Source organism: Solea senegalensis, linkage group LG13, assembly GCF_019176455.1.
Source record: "Solea senegalensis isolate Sse05_10M linkage group LG13, IFAPA_SoseM_1, whole genome shotgun sequence".
Classification (NCBI taxonomy): Eukaryota; Metazoa; Chordata; class Actinopteri; order Pleuronectiformes; family Soleidae; genus Solea; species Solea senegalensis.
Window position 1 is genome coordinate 8689033 of NC_058033.1, and position 19415 is coordinate 8708447.

Here is a 19415-nt window from a genome sequence, read left to right on the forward strand (position 1 = left end):
ATGAGGAGGGCAGGGCAGGTAGGGTGAGGAGAGGAGGGCCAGGCAGGTAGGGTGAGGAGAGGAGGGCCAGGCAGGTTGGGTGAGAAGAGGAGGGGCCAAGGGGTCAAAGGTCAAATACTTTATATTACACTTTGCAGCAAAAGGTAGCCGCATTAAGACACTTAGGTGGTGGTGGCCGGCCACCACCACCCAACTGTCTTAATGCGGATTTAAGACAGTTGGCCTGGGGGTGGGGGCCTTCGGCCCCCACCCTTGTACCTACTGTTTTACTTAGAGTGTGTGACACTTGATTACTCACTTGTGCCCAGCTGGTCACTGGGGGGTACGACTCACTTAGCCAGGTCACTGGAGGGTACGACTCACTTGTCACTGGGGGGTACGACTCACTTGGGGTTGGTCACCTGGTGTGATGGGTGGTTGTGTCAGTCAGCAAGAGGTTAGGTTGTGTTGAGGAACTGAACCTGGCACCTTGCCATCCTGACACTGTCTGCTGGTTGGGAACAATGCTAGTATGCCACGAAGGCCGCCTCCGTCTAGATCTTTTTGTCTCCTCTTAATCTTCACTTTGGGTGTTGAACTTTAAAAGCACCTGTTCCTCACAAGAACTGAACCTATGACCTAAGGATTTCACCACAGTGTTCTTGCCCAATGAGCTACCTGCTCCTATGGTTTGTCAGGTTCTCTTAGAGCTTTTGACTGTTTACTTTAAACACTGAACTCAAAAACGTAACTTTTTCTTAAGATTCGAACCTACAACCTCAGGCTTACGAGTCCTACTCTTCCAGCCCACGCTGTAGTCAGTGAGCTGTAGAGCAACACTTTCTTTGTGTTTTTAAGTTCTGTCTTGTGGTGTGAATTTTTAAAATTGTGCAAAATTCACTGTATTGTGAGATTTGAACTTACAACCTTGGAGAAACAAGTCTATATACTGACGGACTGAGCTAATTGTTCTGATGCTATTGTACTAAATTTCTTGGTGTTCTTAAGTTTCTCATCCTGGTCAGAGTTCTTAAAAATTAACCAAGACACACAGGAATTGAACACACAACCATAGGTTTTCAGAACCACTTCAAACCAACTGAGCTACATGGTTTGACATGTGCAAGGCATTTAAGATCATTTGCACTTAATTTTGTTCTTCATCAACTCAACATCCAGCTATATTTAAATCCAAATCAGAATCTGAAGTTTACAAAAAAATATATAATTAACAAATTGAACCTGTGTCCTCTCTTAATAAATGAGCCACACTGCTCAGTAGAGGTTCTGACTGTCTGAATACTGAGCTTTAAAATGTGCATAATTGTTGTATATAACAATAAAGTTCATATTAGAAATCTCTATATGTAAATGGGACTGTATGTAAATAAATCTCTAATATCTCTTCCTGCTATTTTTTATAAAAAAAAAGTTTTCAGTGGCTCCCAGGTCATTTGAGTTTGAATTTGTCTACAGAGTTTGTATCATTCTTACTGTCAATCAGATCCTCCAGCTGCTGCCCCCTGCTGCCGAGTGTGTGCAGCTCCTCCCTTCTGCAGCAGCAGCTCAGGAATCTGCAGCTCGTGGTGTAGTTGTTGTTTCTCAGGAAGGAGTGAGCGGAGGAGAGGTGAGCTGACTGCTTTGTAACTTTTCCCTCAGATCAAAGTGTTGATAGTGTGTGTGTTTTTGGTCTGTTGATGAGAAACTGAACTGTGGCTTGTTGTTCTTGTCGTGGACTGTCTGTGCAGTTTGGTTTCAAAAGCCTGTTGAAAATGAAAATAAAAAGCAGGAAACTGGAGAAAACTTGACTTTCTCATGCAAATGAGCAGTGGAGTTCATTAGAGCAGCTTTCACTTGTTCACACTGAGCCTTAACTGCTGCTGCTGAAGCAGTAAGAGTTTACGATGGTATGGTTGGGTTTGTTTTTATTTAATGAAGTGTTGATTTTTTTTTCTTATCTTGTGGTTACTTAACAGCTTTTGTATGAAATTCAAATCCATGTTATCCCATTTAATCTGGTTTAACTCAGATGCCAGGCTTAAAGGGCTGCACAGAAACATGACACTCATGTTGTATCAATATTATATTAACTATAGTTTTCTTTCTCGGGATGTATAGATACCCCTATCTATCTATCTATCTATCTATCTATGTGGGAAAGTCTGGTGATGAAGTGATAAGGGTACAGCTTCAACACCAAGAATCTGGACACACAACATTGTACTTTGTGAGGAAATAAAATGCACTTTTCCACAGCTTTTTTTCCCCTCTTCCTGCTCCTTTTGTAAATGATGCAAGGCGAAATACATTTCAACTCTCTCCTTACTCTGGCTATGAATAAACAATTACAGCTAACGGCAGCGAAACCACAACTCATTCAAAACCAGTCACATCACCATAACTGGGTCGACCATTTTTTTTACCAACAGCTGAATGATGTTACTGCCTTATATGGAGAAGGAAGTATTTATTTGACGTTACTTTTTAAAAGTTAGGTTTCCTTCGTATACCGGCAGATGTTTTTGATGTGAATGGACGTGGACATTGTTAGAACTTGTAGACATTCCTCCTGAAAGGTTTGTCTGCGAGTAAGAAACGAGTGTTGTTGGGTTTTTGTTTTTTTTGGAATTACATGTCAAGGCAAAGGACATGTTGATGTTTTTATCAGTATGATGCAGTGGCTCGGGTATCAGGTCAAAACATGTACTCTGTACTCGAGTCAGGAGGCGTCACAGTACATGTGCTTTATGATTTTATTCTGCTCTCCTCAGAAAGAATAAGTAGTTTTGAATAATTAGGCTGTCTGTCTGTCACAAAACTTTACATTGAGTTCTTCCATGGGTCTGTAGTATTGTACCTTGGGTTTGTAGTGATTAACACAGGTACTCATTTAATGTCATAGAAATTGCATAGTAATGCAATTTTTTTTTTTTACTTGTGTTATAATATAGTAATGTAATCATAATTACTACTAAGTACCCAGAAATAGTACTATAGTAGTACTGGTTAGTACTATAGTTAGTACTAACCACATGTAGACATGCACTGTAATGAGTAATTACCAGTGGTGGCTGCCTGGTATATGCAGTTACCGCATATCACCACTGGAATACGCCAAAGCACCATTGTCATGCCTGATACCATTATTTTAAAATATTTACTTAAATGAAAATAAAAAATACACAACAAAAGGCATTTATTTTTTTGTGAGTGAATTTTGCCCGTCTCACAATTTTGTTCGCATAGCATTGTACATACGTACAATGCTATGCTGTCGTGTTTTTTTTTTGCTCTTTCAGAGAAATGTTTTAAGTCTGTAATACCTGTCTGAATTCAGGCTTGTTCGGTGTCCGCCGGCATCTGAAAGAGGAGGAAGGGAAAACAAAACATGCCACCGGTGTTCGGCGCTTTCTTTTCCGTGATGAAACAGGCAATTAAGCGAAGGTAAAGTGAGCACAACTTACATAGAAGCGAGCGGAGGAGGCATTTCCGTTTCCGCCAGCATCAGCTCGGTCCGCTCGGCTCTGGGAGTTAACGTTTAGTTAACGTTTTTAAACTACATTTGAATGCAGATTATACGCGGTAGTCACGGTCTGTACAACGTGTAGCGCATTTATTTAAATTTCCCATGTTTTTATAAATAATTTTAGATGATGCCTATCTTGATAATTACTTACTAATACGCGTAATGATTATAGATATATTAATAGACATCATGATGCAAAGCAGGGGTGACCAGGGACAGTTGTAACAGGGGATGGTTGTAACAACCTTTATTCCTCCAATCAGAAACAACTGAGAGTGATGACACTCACTGTGCGCATGCTCTGTGAGTGTCCCTCCATTCCTGGTAAAGACACAGAGAGCCACATTTGAAACTTCCTTTGTTATCTACAAAAGCTTGTTTTTGAGGTAAACCAATTACTTTCCTGTCTGATGTACTTTTTTGGATGCTGTTTTAAGATCAAATGTCTATGAATTCAAACAAGTATTATTAGATTCACTGTTTTGTAAGCTTAAAATAGAAATGGCTAACAAGTGTCAAACTAGCAGTCAAGCTTGCTCACATGAGATGAAAACATGGTTGGTGATACTGGGACGGTTGTAACGCCCTGTTACAACCGTTTCATTTATATTTTAAAAACTAATAATAATAATACCTATTCGTTAATGATTTAATGGTTTTTTTACTTGATGTAAGGCGACCATGAATAAAATGAAATTTATTATAATCATTTTCTTGCATTATAATTTGACAACATGAAAAAAAACATTTAAAAACATGAAATTAATAGTCACAATAACATAACTGATAAATAACATTTTCCATTTTGACTATATGATTGATTCATTATGTATATTTTACACATGTTACAACTGTCCCAGACATGTGTTACAACCTTGTAACAGTGGAGAGACTATATTAAAATCAATTTTGCAACCTGTACATATTTCATAAAACCACATGAATACATTATTTCAACAGTTGACAGATTGAAGTTTATAATAAAACAAATTGGTTATTCCAGTATAAATGGTTTTTGATGTATTGCTGAAAATTACAAAAAAGCATTACAACTGTCCCTGGTCTCCCCGACACACTTAATGATGTAATTACTGTATATAAAATCACTACAGAGTGATCATGTAATGATGCAATATTTACTACAAGTATTCATATAATGACATATACTACTCAGAAAACTACTAACTACTCAGTACATTTTGAATAAAAAAATACTACTTTGTCCAAGCTGATTTCACAGTAATAATTATTTGTCTAAATGCTTGTAGTTTTAAAGGATAATTCCATCCAAATATTACTTTGTCCAAGTACTCGTAGTTTTAAAGTTTGATTCCACAAAAATACTACATTGGTTAATACTACAAAATTCATTAGCAGCTAAAGTCCTGCACCTGACGACACTGGCACCAAGAAGCAAAATTTCGCTGCAACATTTTCTCGTGTCGTAATTGCTACTTAGTACTCGTGTAATTTTGTAGTAATTAACACTGAGTACTTGTGTGATAATATCATACTGATCGTATTGTTTCCTCAGCTAAATCCGAACATGCTCCAAACCAGCAAAGCTCCAGTTGAGTGAAGGCAGAGCCTTGACATGATCACACTATACCGGCCAGCGAGAGTAAACCACTAACTTCAACAACAGCTTCAAGAAGACGTGTGTCATCAGCAGAGCAGGCACCATGATTGACCTGAGCTTCCTGACAGAGGAGGAGCAAGAGACGATCCTCTCTGTGCTGCAGAGAGACGCTGAGCTGAAGAAGTCTGAGGAGCAGCGCGTCCAGTGAGTTCCCTCTGTTTGCATGAGCTCTCACTACTCAGTTCGTGATCTGCAAATTTGACCCGTTAAGAGACAGCATTGTGTAACTCTGCAGATGATACAGATACATACAGAACTGTTAAAGGTCCAGTGTGTCGTGCAGCATCAGGTTTACGTGAACTAGTGTGCATCCCCTCAACATGTCCACTCGCTGTAGAGACATAGCAGCACAAGCCTTTGTAAAGCAAGGCCCATGTCAAGGTTACACATAAAGGGCTTATTTTGAGGGAATGAAAACAACCAGGAACATTTTTTTATGATGAGATGAGAGATAATATCCTATATTGTCCCATCACTAATTTCAACTGAGCTGTAACACTGAGCAGTGCCCAGCCTCTCCCTTATAAAAGAGATTTTTATCTCAAATAAGGGTTGAATAAATAAACTGTTCAGAACATGTTTATCTGCTGCCTCACTTACCTGAAATGCAGGTGAGAATGCAGCTTGCAGCTTAGCATGTTAGTGTGTGTTGGAGTAGAGGTGACCATGGACTTCCCACTAAGTGTGTATTGTCTGCGTGCAGGAAGCTACATCAGTCTCTGAGTAACAGAGACCAGCTCAAGTATCTGACCGGAGACTGGTTCTACGAGACAAAGCAGCTCCGTCATCAGGATCGCATCCATGGCTCTGACATCATCTTGGCCTCCATGAGACACACCACGCAGAAGCCTTTAACGATACGTGAGTCATTAGCCATTCTGTCATGAGAGTGAACACTGTGCCTGACTCCAAAACACATGGAGTCAGTAGCAACTGAGGTTTTTTTTCAGAGGTTTGTGGTGAAACTCAGGAAATGTAACCTCTGTGAAAAGTGGGCAGTGCTCACTGAAACTCCAGCGGTCCCTGACGACAGTCGATGGGCTACTAAAAATAGGATTTAATGACATTTTCTGGGGATGTAGCTTATCACCCAAGCACGGAATTATTAGATTTTGGTGGTTATATAGAGTAGATTCACAACTTGCTTGAGGTTTTCGATCCCTGACTGCTCTCTCTGTGGTTTAGATGTCCATGAAGGTTCTCATTCCTCCAGGTCATTAGTGTAGATAGAGTATAATCAGGTGGACTTGCTTCAGTCTAGAAACATTGTTTGTTCTTGGATGAGAGAAAGCTCAAGCAGGTCCAGTCGCCTGTATATCTACAGTTGTACGATTACTTTTATTTAATTAATTAATTATGTGGTCCTCAAATTGGACCCCCAAATTGTCCAGGGTGTGACCCCGCCTTTTCGCCCTGTGCCAGCTGGGATTTGCACCAGTAACCTTCATGTGGAGGACAAACCGTGTGATATAAATACTATCTTTAGTGCCCCAGGTCACCCCTGACAGGAGAGTAACGTCAGCTGATCCTTGTCAGAATTCCAGTCGATCATCTCAGCCTGCTGAACTTGTTTCATGTGCAAGAACTGAAGAAAAACTAGTTTCCATATCTTAAACTATACTGTTATCCGGACGGATTGACGTGAATCATAACGGTTGTTTTAAGCCTCTCAAACATTCATGTAAGCTGTGATCTGACTGATGTATGTTGACTGACTGTCATGCATGAGGATGTGTCCAGTCTGAAACCTCATACAAGACACTATTATTTAAAATTTAAAACTACACATCAGAACATTACAAATTGCAAATAATAGTGTGCATATCAACATTCCAGGCATTCTTACCAGGCTTATGTTCAGACACATAAGTAGCAAACCTATCTAAGCACACCTTTAAGTTAAGCAAACATTCCATTCTGTATGGCTTTTAAAAAGACATTTTCATTCACTAAAGGCGTTCCTAATAAAGCATAATGAGGTAAACACTGAAGAAGTCGTGACTCATTCTCAAATTCACATAATTCACACAACCTGTTTCCTTCAGGAGCATTTTCAAACCTTCCAACTTAAAGGGGCGAGGGAAATAATTCCTGCTCTAAAGACCTCTGATTTCATAATAAGTTTTCTTTAATGAAAGACTTATCACGGTAATTATGCTCGGTTTGAATTATGTTCTTAATTTGGGTCTTTTTTTTGTCCATTTGTCTTAAAATTCAGTCAGCAACTGACTCAATTGTGCTCACGCTGCATGATAAATATCTGTAAATGAACAGCCTCTGGAGTGGCTTTAATCTCGTCAGTCCACTGAGAATTGTGTGGTTCACAGATACAGTACGTGAGGTAAATTGCTGTGTGTCTCATCGTTGTTGAACACTGGCTGTGTGTTGTGTGGTGTGCTGCAGTGGAGCTCTCGCAGATCTTGCCCGAGGAGTCCAGTTTTGTTGGCAGTGACAATAAAGACGTTTTTGTCCCACCTTTACTCTGTGGACTCCTTCAGGAGAACAACACTGACAGGTGAGTACGTATTACATTGTATGCTATACATACACGCATATGCATACACGTATGCTATATGCACAATAAAAAAAAGGTAAAGCCTTTTCTTTTGACCAGACAGATACTGTTCTCCAATGGAGACGGAAACTGGAGCTAAAATACCTCACTATTTATCCTGCGATCTAAAGTCATGTTAATGCCGCTCTGTGTTTACTGGAAGCAGGGGCGTTACGAACACATTATGCAAAGCAGGAAGTGGCCCGAGGCCTTGAGTTGTACAAACTGTAGGGGCCGTAAGATTAACAAGTGTAAAAAGACGTACTAACAAATCAATGTTGCGAGTTTCAGCAGCAAAATGATTTTTGGCTACTGCTATTAAAGTGTGTATTTTACTTAGTGTTAGAGGGAAAGACGGCCACACAGGTGGTGTCGCGGTTAGCACTCTTGCCCTTGCAGCAAGAAGGCCCAGTTGCTTCCCACAGTCCAAAAACATGCAGATTTAGGGATTAGGCAAATTGGACACTCTAAATTGACCATAGGCGTCAGTGTGAGAGTGTATGGTTGTTTTGTCTCTATGTGTCCCTGTGATGGGACTGGTTACCTGTCGAGCAGAGTGTACACTGCCTTTCATCCTATGTCTGCTGGACTTGACACCAGTACCTGGAAAAGACCAAAACCAGACAGACTTTTTTGGTTCTTGTACGTATTTCTGGATAGTGTTTGTGGGTCTGCAGTGAAAGATCATCGATTTTAAAAAGAAAGGAGATGTGAGTTTTTTCCATAAAATGAGCTGTATCCACTGGCACCAGAGTCATGAGTGGAACACAAGGAAAACAGATGTAAGCCACTTAACAGATGACTCACCTGATAGAATCTTAAAAAAACAATGTTTTTCCGGCCCCAAAAAACACTCACGCCAAAATCCATCTGTGTACAGAGGAGTAGTTGATCCACTGCTGCCTACATCAGTCATTTCAAATGTCTTCTATTGTGAATTTAAAATCCTTAGTTCCAATTTATCTAAGTGACACAAACTTATGAAACAAAGCAGCAGCAGCTCCAGGTTTTAGATCACAGGTTTTAGTGTAAGTTCTTCAGTTCCCAGCCAGAAAATTATTATCTAACAGAGTGAACAATTAAAAATTATAAACAGACATACATTTTATTAGGTGAGCCTTTTTGTTAAGAGTGGCCTAAATCTGTTTTTCCTTGTTTTCCCTGCTGGTAGCCATGTCATCGCAGGCCAGCTTATAGACATTATTTTGTCACGTCAAAACATGTGAACTGTCACACTCCATTGTGGCGCAAGTAAAACTATTTAAATAATTATCTTTAAATAATCTTAAACCTCACAGACACACACACACACACACACACACACACACACTAAACTCAGTGTGATGTAAACAAAAACATATGATGTCTGTTTTCAGCACAAATCACATGCCGCACTAGTCGAGGGGATTATTTCTGTGTGAAAGTTGCATTCATTCCGAATGGATCTAAATAATCTTCTTACAGGGTCACTTCTCACATGTTTCTGTTTTCCACAAGAGTGAATATCACACACACACACACTTTCTGCACTGCCTTCACTGAACTTGTGAGGACTTTTGCGGCCTGTCCAGTAAAATTATAGCTAGACTGGAACCAGAGAACAGATGTTGTTCAAGTGTAGAAGGGAACGTATTACTACCATCAGCGTACATATTTCCTAAAATTAGATTAATCACTTCCGAGAAAACACTCTTTAACGCACTCTTTATTTGTGTCAACAGGTACCAAAACCAGGACCCCTATGACACATTTAAAGACATACAGTCAACCACAAAGGTAGGTTTTTACAAGGTGGAACCTGATTTATTCATTCAAATTGAGCAATATTTATTGGTGAAGTTGCAGCCAAACATCCCTCACCTCAGCCTTCTCATCCAACCGATGTTTACGTTCAACTAGCAAAATAAAATCTGAGGTATTGGAAAAACAAACATTTCATAGAATCCGGTGATTGAACTGAATTATATAAGAAAAAAATCTTCAATTCCTGCCAAATGAAAATAATGTCACCTTAGATTTTAACCACTGGACCACTGGAGCAGTATTATCTGAAGTTAAACTGTGAATTTTGGTTGCTACGGTAACAGCTGGAGTGGACATTATTCCAGACCTGCAGTATCTCATCATCTTTCTGATAAACTTCTTCTTATCTTACTCCGGGGGGAACTTTTAGACATCACAGTAAACGCTTGTAAAATAAAGCAAGATATTAAAATGAGTTAGCGTTGGATTTCCGGATTCTGTAAATATGAAGCGATCACTACACAAGCACAATCCATTTCCTGTTGCTCAAATGTCCCCCGTCTGTTTTGGTATCCTGGGGCCTCCAATAGCTGTGCTGTCCCTTTGTAAATCACTTACGTACCAAAGTCCAGAGAGAAAATCAGGTGTTTTATTTACTGCACATAGAAGTACTTGATCCACTGCAGTAAACGAGAGTGTACTGTAAAAGAAATCCACTCTCGTTCATGCATCAATATATTTTACCAACAAATGTCACTTTAAAGCAATCTTAAAAGTTTTTTTCTTTTGTCGAAGCAGAGAAAAAATCCCTTCAACAGTGAACTCTGTGCTCATCAAGCTTTAGAGGAGGATCACACCCTGGAACAGACTGAAGGTACATTTGTAATGTGTTACATATAAGCTGTGATATTGGTGGCACACATTTCTGTTGTGGTCTAATGATATTTCATGTGCTATATTTTGAACTGAGTGGTGTATGTCGGACAAGTGGTGAAACCCAAATCTATGTAAGTGTGGTTTTAGTGATCTATTTGATATCCGGGTGAATGGGTCCTTCAGCTTCAGCTGCTTCAAGCTTTTTTGCTTTGAACAGCATGACGGCATGAGCAGCAGTCGCACGGCATTGGCTTCTAATTTCTAACATTTTTTAATATGAGGTCATTCCATTTGTGTCTTTGTTGTTTTTTTTTCGTGTGGAGAAAGTGGCAGAAAAGTGACAAAATGAGCCAGTGATTGTGAACCACGCTTTTCTCACAGGTTGTCAACGTGAATGGAAGTCTATATAAACGACAGGCTAGCCGGAGGATTACACAGAAATACATTCCTAAGGCTTAATCTGTCCTGCGTGACTGGAAATAATTCACAGGAATGATGAAAACAATGTTTTGTGGGTGAAACGTTAGACGGGAAGAGAAACCCTGCAGTATATTACTGTTGTTAGTTAAGATGTGCACACTTTTAAATGCACTGTTGACTGACACAGTGTAACTGTGATGATTGTTAGTCTCTTTGGCCAGTGAGGCGTTCTTGTGGTAAAATGGACATTGAAGGAGCTGCTTCACCTGGTGCCTGTGGTGTTTTTCACTCAGGAGTGCAACACAACAATAGCTCTGAGGGAAAACTACTTGTGTCAACACCAGCGTCTTGTTTCTGTTGATGAAGCAGGAGCCACTTTTGGAGACGTAAAAATGCTGAAACCACATTTAACCAAAGTTAAATATAGTTTGGTTTCATGTCCACAGGATGACTACGGAACATATACTGAGGCAAAGTTGGCCACAATGTCACATTCTCCTTCTTCTTCTCTCAGATAAATTGCTCTTGTTCAGGTTTGATCTGCCATCACACCACCATTTGATATCAGCTTCCAAAGCCCATGTTTTAAAATATTCCACACTTAGCATGCTGCCAATCACGTGCCGATTTGGGGCAATTAGCCACAACTTGCTAAACACACCAGTGACTGGATTAGGGTAGTGTGAGACTACACTGTATCTCTTTAAATGATCTGCAAACAACTCCGAGACTCTAACATATGACAAAGAGATCTAACATAATAGAGGCGATCTAAGGTTTTAGATCTAAATACTAAACGTTTTTGCATTGTTGATATAAAATACTGTTCATTTGTTTGTTTTTTTGTTTTTTTTCCAGATGCTTTACCATCATTTGACTGCTCCATTTCTTATGCTAGTAACCTTAGACAAGATGCTAGTCTGGAATCCCAGGATGCATCTAAAAACGGAGCAGTCAGCACGGGCTCAAGCGACTCTTTCGCTGACACAGACGGACCAGAGGGCAGACAGACTAACTCTTCTGCCCCGCGGGGCATCCTCAAGCCCCTGTTAAGTTCTAGCTTCACAGATACTTTGGTCGCTGACCTGGAGGTGCAGAATCCAGTTATTGTGGATCCTTCCAATGACACCTGGACAGACAGGAGGCAGGTGAGGTTCAACTCTATGGTCAGTCAGGGCAGTGTGGAGAGGCAGAAAGGGAAGGAGCTAGGAGAACACAGTTTGCTGGACTTTGACTCCAGTGCTCCCTCTGAGATGGAAGATAATGGTCTGAATAACTATGACCTTGTGGGTCTTGGTGAGACCAGTGCTGGCACACAAAGACCAGTACTCAACCAGAGTCAAGAAGATGCACAGGATGATGATGTCAGTTGCAAAAACGAGGCAAAGCTGTGGGGACAAGAAGCTGGACGACACAGGGTTCTTGGTGGTAAGGCTTTTAAACACCAACCAATTAGTCAAATAGTCACGCGATACCTTCAATAAAGGGTTACATGTGAATACTAACATTCTTATTCATCCTGCTTTTGCATGTACAACACATGCATTAAAATATACACGTTACTGCATGTACTGCATGACTGACGCATGTATAACATGGCAGAGTGGAGGGTAAGACAGTAAAAAATGATTTGTCTGTATGATACATTTTGTAATGCCAGGTGTTTTTCACTGTTTTTACTGTAAGTTTTAGTTTTTTTTAATAATGTTGTGAACTATTTGTACACTTGGAAGATTTCTTCAAAAGTCTAATTTTGGTTGGGACAAATTGTATGTCCTACATTATGTAGTCCACTTCACCTGACAGTAATACAACAAGACAGAATGAAGCTTTTTCACTTTGTTACACTGTGCTTGCTAGATTTCACCTACGTGAGTGATCCAAGAGACAATTACTGTCTTTGCAGATGTCTCTGAGCGCTGGCATGCGAAGTGCCGAAGCCCTGCAGGTTCCAGCCTTGTTTCCACTGAGCAGGATCCAGGTAAGCTTGTTCACCAGAAGACAGAGTCTGAAGAGGACTGTCACTCTCAGGCTAAGGCCAAAGAGGGGCCAACCCGACACGACAGTCATCGACAAAACCTTCCCGGACAAAGCGCTGACATTTCTGTAGGGGCTAGGTCAGATATCAAGCAGTCCACTGGCGTCAGCTCAGCGAGTTCGTCTCATGCTGCTTCGCCGCGGCTTAGACAAAGACTGCTTGGAATTTTTAGAAGACATAAAGACAAAAGAGCTGAGGTACAGAGTCCACAAAGAGAAGAGGTGAAGATACAGGAGGAAAAACCAAGAAACGCACAGAGTCTCTCCAGAGGAGCTGCAGATGGGCCTGTGGACACACACAGAAGTGTAACACATGAATCTAAAGAGGTCAGAACACTACCACTTGCAGCACTGCAGAACATCACATTTGAGGAATCAGTGGCCACAATAGATGCAGATACTCGGCACGACGTAACAGAAGACAAAGCTGTCCAGGTTCCAGAGAAAATGTCCAACCTGAGAGCTTTCTGGGAGACTGCAAACACTAGTCCCAAAACCATATTTTCCAGAAACGAGAGAAATGAAGAAGACATCTCAGGAGTCTTGCATGGTCTTCAGACATATGCAGAGAGCTTAAACAAGATGTCACCTCATATTCTGTCACCACAAACTGAATATAAACGTTTAGTAGATGTATCAAAGGAAGATGGCACATACAGAGCTAATCCAGTTCTTATATATGAAGAGACAGACGACTCTTTAACAGTATTAGAGTCATGGGAAAGCTTTGTCACCCCTGTCCAGAAGAAGCTGGAGGGTGTTCCCCCCAACCTCACCAGACAGTCCAGTTCCAGTCCTCCAGAGGAAACACCAGCCAAGATCAGTGAGCTTAGGCATTTCTGGGAAAAAGAAACGACTGGCCCTAGAGTAATCCCCGCAAAAGTCAAGGAAGACAACACAGTTGTTTCGCCCCAGCCTGACCGTAGAACATCCATAGACAATAGAGAGAATTCTGACAAGTTTAAGGTCTTAAAATCAATCAAAGTGACAGACAAAGGTTTTGTCATTCAGAGTCCAGAAAGGACACGGATGATGAGCTCTGGTGGTGCTGGCGAAGTCAAGGCTGATATAAAGCCTCAGCCACGCCCCCTCAGCCCAAGTAAATCAAAAAACCATGACGACGACGTCCGAATGAGTCCATCTAAGACCTGCCACCCAAGGGTCCTGCCTACAGAATCACCCAGTCCTAAGAGATCCAGGCTGGATGGTTCTCCCTTGAAAACCTTTCCAATCAACATTGACCCTCACAATAATTTGGTTGAACAAGAGAAACCAGCACCGATGCCAAGACAGATGAGGAGTCCCTCACGTGGAGCAAAGCAACCAGAGGACTGTGACCCTTTTAAGACACAGCACACACCCTCGACTTCACCAAAATCCAAAGCAACTCCAGAGAAGAGAGTTGGGAGCTTGACACGCCTTGCCAGATCTTTCATCCCTCAGGATTATCAGCACTACCTCGGGCCCCAGGAGAAGGAATATGTGCCTCCTTTTCACCAAGAGAAAAATGAAGAAAATGACCTGAGAGACATTGTGGACAACCAGAGTCCTTTAATCAGTTCTTGGATTGTGCAAAAGAAAGATGGAAACTCCGGCCAAGAAACAACAACCAGGGCCTGGTCCCTGCCTCGGGCAAGTTCAAGCAGTGAGCTTTTGAATTCTCTCTCTTGCTCTCCTCGAGATAACGATTGATCAATGGAAACTGACCGTCACGTTTTCCTTTAAGTAAAATCACACAAGGTTAACACATTAACATCACAGTGAGTCTGATTTGACTTTCGCTTATTTGCACTTGACGAAATCCTGAAATTCAAAATCTGCGTGTGTTTGTGCTGTGATTTGGTTGTTCTTCTGTGTTTCCTCTTCGCTTGATTTCTCTCGGCTTGTTTTGTTTTCATTGATTTTATGTGCTTAAAACCTGGATGAGACCTGGATTATCCCAGATTTTGATACCTGGGATACTCCAGTGGAAGTTGGGCTATTGTGGCACGTAGATTCTTGATATTTTAAGAAATCTACAAATCCTTTTGCCACTGATTGACTGAAAGTCATACCATATCCAGGTTTTAAACACCTCACAGTAGCTGAGATGGTGAGAAATCAAGGATACATCACATAATCAGAGTCCTGACTGCGGTGCTGATTATGAATATAAAATGAACCATGATTTATCATGTTTTTTAATGCATGGAAGCTGTCGGTGGTGTGGCATCTATGTTGAGTCTATTTTTCCAGAGCTGAGCTGTGTTTCATTTGTGGCAGGTTACGATGACAGTCCGACCTCCATCATGGCCGCTCTGAAGCGATTATCGACAAGGATGACTGCGTCCAGAAGTCTGGAAGACCTCACCTCGCAACCAAGTAACGCAACTATTTTATTCTGCCCATGCAGAACCTGAGTTCATTTATACAGTTAAAGCTGTAGTGTGTGACCTTTAAATGTAAACAAAATGTCCGTAACTTTCAGACCTTTTGTCAAGTGAGTTCACACGATATCATTTTGTGATTAGCGCTGTCTTGTTGTCTCTCAGGTGAAGAGAGGACTAAATATGGCTCAGGAAAGCAAATGAATCAAAGTCTGGATGATGGTAAATATGTAGCCTGCTCTTTGTATACTATACAGAATGAATGGATGAGTGAATTCAGTCTTGTTATTGTGCCATGTAGACTATTTTGAATAACAGAATTCAGATTCGAGTGATTTTAAAGTGTTGAAAGACGAGAAGATTCTATTTCTATTTTGCCTAAATCACACAATTCCCACAATCTAAATGATAAGATATAAACTTTTGAATTTCTGCATAGGTGCAATGAGACATCATTCAGAAAGTTTAGTTTGATCTGCACATAATAAGTGTAATAATAAGTAAGTGCCTTTAGAGCACATACAAGAAGAATAGATGTATTTAAAATTTTAGTGAGGCACTTACTTCTAATTAAAATATAATGACACTATAAATGATTCCTGTAAAAAGATGAAGCTTGTTAGCTTTGGCAAAACCCTACAATTTTACACATGTACAGTGTAAATACCGACACCTGCTGGGCAAACATGGAACCACAGCAGTCTGTGTTATGCCAAAGTTATATTTTTCTTCCAGTTTCCTCACTTTCACCGTCCGCCTCCTACTCAAAGCAGCTGAAAGCCAGCGTGTCGGTGCCTGTCCTCCAGCTGGACGAGGTAAATCACCTTTGACCCCCCAACACCTTTTTTTTTTTTTTTTTTTTGTTAACATAATCCTACAGTCTTTTCTGCTTTTTCATCAGACGGACAGTGACAGCACCTTCGACGCGAGCTTGGGCCGGAGAAGATACACAGGCAGCTCCACGTCCAACATAAGTCTGTCCTCAGGAATGGCGTCCATGTCGTCTGTATGTCAACATGCAGTTCACTACAGTAGCATCACATACTGGATGTTTATGATATAAAAGAAAAACAGTGAAATTCTGGGATATATTGGCCCAGATTTTGGTGACAGACAGGAGAGTCTGTGGAAAACTGAGTGGTCTTGGTGGAAGTTCGTGCTCTCTGAGTGCTTTCTCTATTTTATTCAGTGTTAGAGAAACTTACTTAACTTCGTCTTTTCTTGCCCTATTGCCTGCACGTTCTCTCTCTGGACTTACAAAACTTTTAGCAGGTAGCTTTTGACATGAGGCAATCGTAGAAGTTATAAAAAGACTAGAACTTACAGCATGGTTGGGGTTTTTCTCTCTGAGCAGGTGAGCGGCAGCATCAGCAGCATTTTCCACGCGGACTTCGGCAACGTCGAGGTCCAGGGAAACATCCAGTTTGCCATGAACTACATCCAGAAGCTTGGAGAATTCCACATCTTTGTGGTGCACTGCAGGGACCTGGCTGTGGCCGACACCAAGAAGCACCGCTCTGACCCGTTAGTAACAGCTGTAAAGACACAGGATCAATTATACATCAGTGATTTGTCTATAATATTTGTGATTTTGTTAACCTTTTTTTTTTATATATATATATACACACACACAGGTATGTGAAATGTTATCTTCTCCCTGACAAATCAAAGTTGGGGAAGAGAAAAACCACGGTGAAAAAAAAGACTTTAAACCCCAACTACAGTGAAATTCTACGGGTAAGATACATATCCATGTTATTTTGACCTTTGACCTTTATTTAGCTTTGAAGACCCTAGGGATAGAAATCTCTTTTACATACAACACATATACGATTCTAAATCAAACATACAGCGGAGATTTTATTAAAAAAAACAACAAAACACCTAATAAACAAAGAAATATTCATAAAAAAACAGATGAAGTTATCTTTGTCGACTAAGTGATGGCCCGTCTACTAACGGGTAATTATGGGGGTCAAGGTCAAGGTCAGTGATACTTTATTTATGCCCAAAGGTAGATTTAGTTTACAGTGAAGTGAGCCTTAGAATATAGAACATAGAGCAGTGTGACTTATAGAATCCAGAGGGTAAAGTGTATCCTTCATATTCAATTTGGAGTGGTGAGTTATACAGAATGTTGTCTTAAACTTGACTTGACTTACACTTCCACTGCTCTCTGAGGCACATTTTTTGCTCCTCTTCCTCTCCTCTTTTCACAGTTCAAAATCTTCAAGGAGTTGTTAAGGACTCACAATTTGAACGTCTCGGTTTGGCACAACGACGTCTTTGGACGGAACACTTTCCTGGGCGAGGTGGACCTGGATTTGTCCGAGTGGGACTTCAGCAACACGCAGATAAATGAATACACGTTAAAAGCCAGGGTAAAGGCCTCATTTTTGTGTGTAATTCTTTTATGTATTTACTGTATTTACCATGATATCTACTCACCTCAGGTGTCAGCACAGACCCCGGCAGTGTCTCCTTCACGCCAGGTGGACGGCAGAGGACAGATGAGAGTGGCCCTCAGATTCCTGCCTCAGACATCCCACAGTGAGCTCACCGTGCTTCATAGTCTCTCGCTTATACCTCAACGTAAGTCATTATTATTACGAGTTATTGTGGGTCGACTGCTTCCACAGGTAGTAGGACATCGAGGATGGAGACCGGTGAGGTGCAGATCTGGGTGAAGGACTGCAAGAGTCTCCCCTCAGTCCGAGGAGTGATTATCGACCCGTTTGTGAAATGGTAAGACAGATGTCCTGCACGCCGTCAGCCCACTTTAGCTTTCCACACGCTGTGGAAAGCTAAAGTGTTTAGTCAAGCAAGTCGGTGAATCTGCGAGGGAATCCATTATGGACAGCTCTTCAATGAAATATTTTATGAAAGCGCTGCCAGTTGTGTGATGGCGAACCAAAAAGAACAGCCTATTAGACTTTGTGAGGATTGAAATGCAAAAAAAAGATGCGAAAACTGAATGTATTTTAAAAAAACTCCTCCCTAGCACCGTGCTGCCCGACACGAGCAGGAAAAGCCGCCAGAAGACGCGGGTGGTGAAGAGGACGGCGAACCCCATGTTCAACCACACCATGGTGTACGACGGCTTCCGGGCGGAGGACCTCAGGGAGGCGTGCGTGGAAATCACAGTGTGGGATCACGACCGACTCAACAGCCACTTCATCGGCGGCCTGCGGCTCGGCCTCGGGACAGGTGAGACGACGCTTAACGCGATCTCTTTCAACGAGGCACTTTTCATCTTAGCACAAGCACAATGAAACTGCTTCAAGGAATAACACCCAAAACCAGGTCTTAAATCTTAAAGAGACATCAAGGGGTAACACAATCTGAGTCCTCTCTTTCCCAAAATGTCCTCAGTCTCTATGTTTTATACGTGTTTTTTTTGGTCCTCACAAAGACACAAGACCTTAGTTAGAAAATACTCCTGTGTGTTTTTCACGTGCAGGGCAGAGTTATGGGGTGGATGTGCCGTGGATGGACTCAACGACCGCTGAGGCTCATTTATGGCAGAGGATGCTACAGTCAGACGGTGAATGGGTGGAGGACGTTCTGCCTCTGAGAATCTTTCTGATGGCCATGGCGATGTCAAAGTGAGAGTGTCTGTGTGTTTGTGTAATGATGAGCACTGTGTGTGTGTGTGTATATCTGTACAACTGATGATTTTACTGTATGACAAATGAATACACAGAATAATAATTGTAGTGCAAACCACATGTTAAATTTGTTTTTTGGACTGTTTACATAGGAATGACACAAAATAGGGAAGAGGACACACAATCTTAAGTTTTGAAGATAATTTACTGTATAGGCGATATGAGCACTTGTGATTTGTATACGGTCATGTCCTTCCATGTGATTACTGCTTCCAACTTTTTTATCTCCAATAAACGGAATATTAAAGCTGGAGTATGTCATTTAAATTTCTCTGAAACACTTTTTTTTCAATCTTATTTGCTGTAATTATCTTCAAGTCCGAAACACGATTCAATGTTTGAAATTGAAACTCAAGGAGTTCTTCTTCTTCTTCTTATGGTTGTTATTATTATTCGCGTTTTTGAGCACTTTCCCATACCCAAAAAACTCACAATAGGAAATTTAAGCGTGAAAGTCGTTCAGTGAAAAAGCGTGGCAAGCTGAACGAGGGGAGGGGCTTACAGAAATGAAAATCAGCTTTCATCAGGTGACTTTTGGTTGTGTTTTCACGTACATAAACGGAAGTTGGTACACACCTTAATCGTGCCAGGATAGTCCAAAAAGTCA

At 41.1% G+C, this 19415-nt stretch overlaps 1 protein-coding gene across 8 annotated transcripts; it reads left to right on the forward strand.

Annotated features, from left to right (window-relative positions):
• The first annotated feature begins 1543 nt into the window (after nucleotides 1–1543).
• sytl2a (synaptotagmin-like 2a) lies at nucleotides 1544–19053 on the forward strand. 8 transcript variants are annotated; one of them, XM_044042622.1, is made up of 20 exons: nucleotides 1544–1606; nucleotides 3317–3423; nucleotides 5040–5288; nucleotides 5848–6005; nucleotides 7548–7659; nucleotides 9420–9474; nucleotides 10237–10315; nucleotides 11596–12165; nucleotides 12644–14419; nucleotides 15037–15135; nucleotides 15306–15362; nucleotides 15876–15955; nucleotides 16042–16146; nucleotides 16495–16664; nucleotides 16775–16877; nucleotides 17360–17521; nucleotides 17594–17690; nucleotides 17780–17885; nucleotides 18142–18347; nucleotides 18601–19053. In XM_044042622.1, exons 3-20 carry the CDS (start codon nucleotides 5188–5190, stop codon nucleotides 18747–18749), a joined length of 4185 nt encoding a protein of 1394 aa, XP_043898557.1. In that variant the 5' UTR covers nucleotides 1544–1606; nucleotides 3317–3423; nucleotides 5040–5187; the 3' UTR covers nucleotides 18750–19053. The 8 variants fall into 8 exon arrangements, with proteins under 8 accessions (XP_043898557.1, XP_043898563.1, XP_043898561.1 ...); XM_044042628.1 differs by having other exon boundaries at nucleotides 12644–12718; XM_044042626.1 differs by having other exon boundaries at nucleotides 10240–10315.
• The last annotated feature ends 362 nt before the right edge of the window (nucleotides 19054–19415 follow it).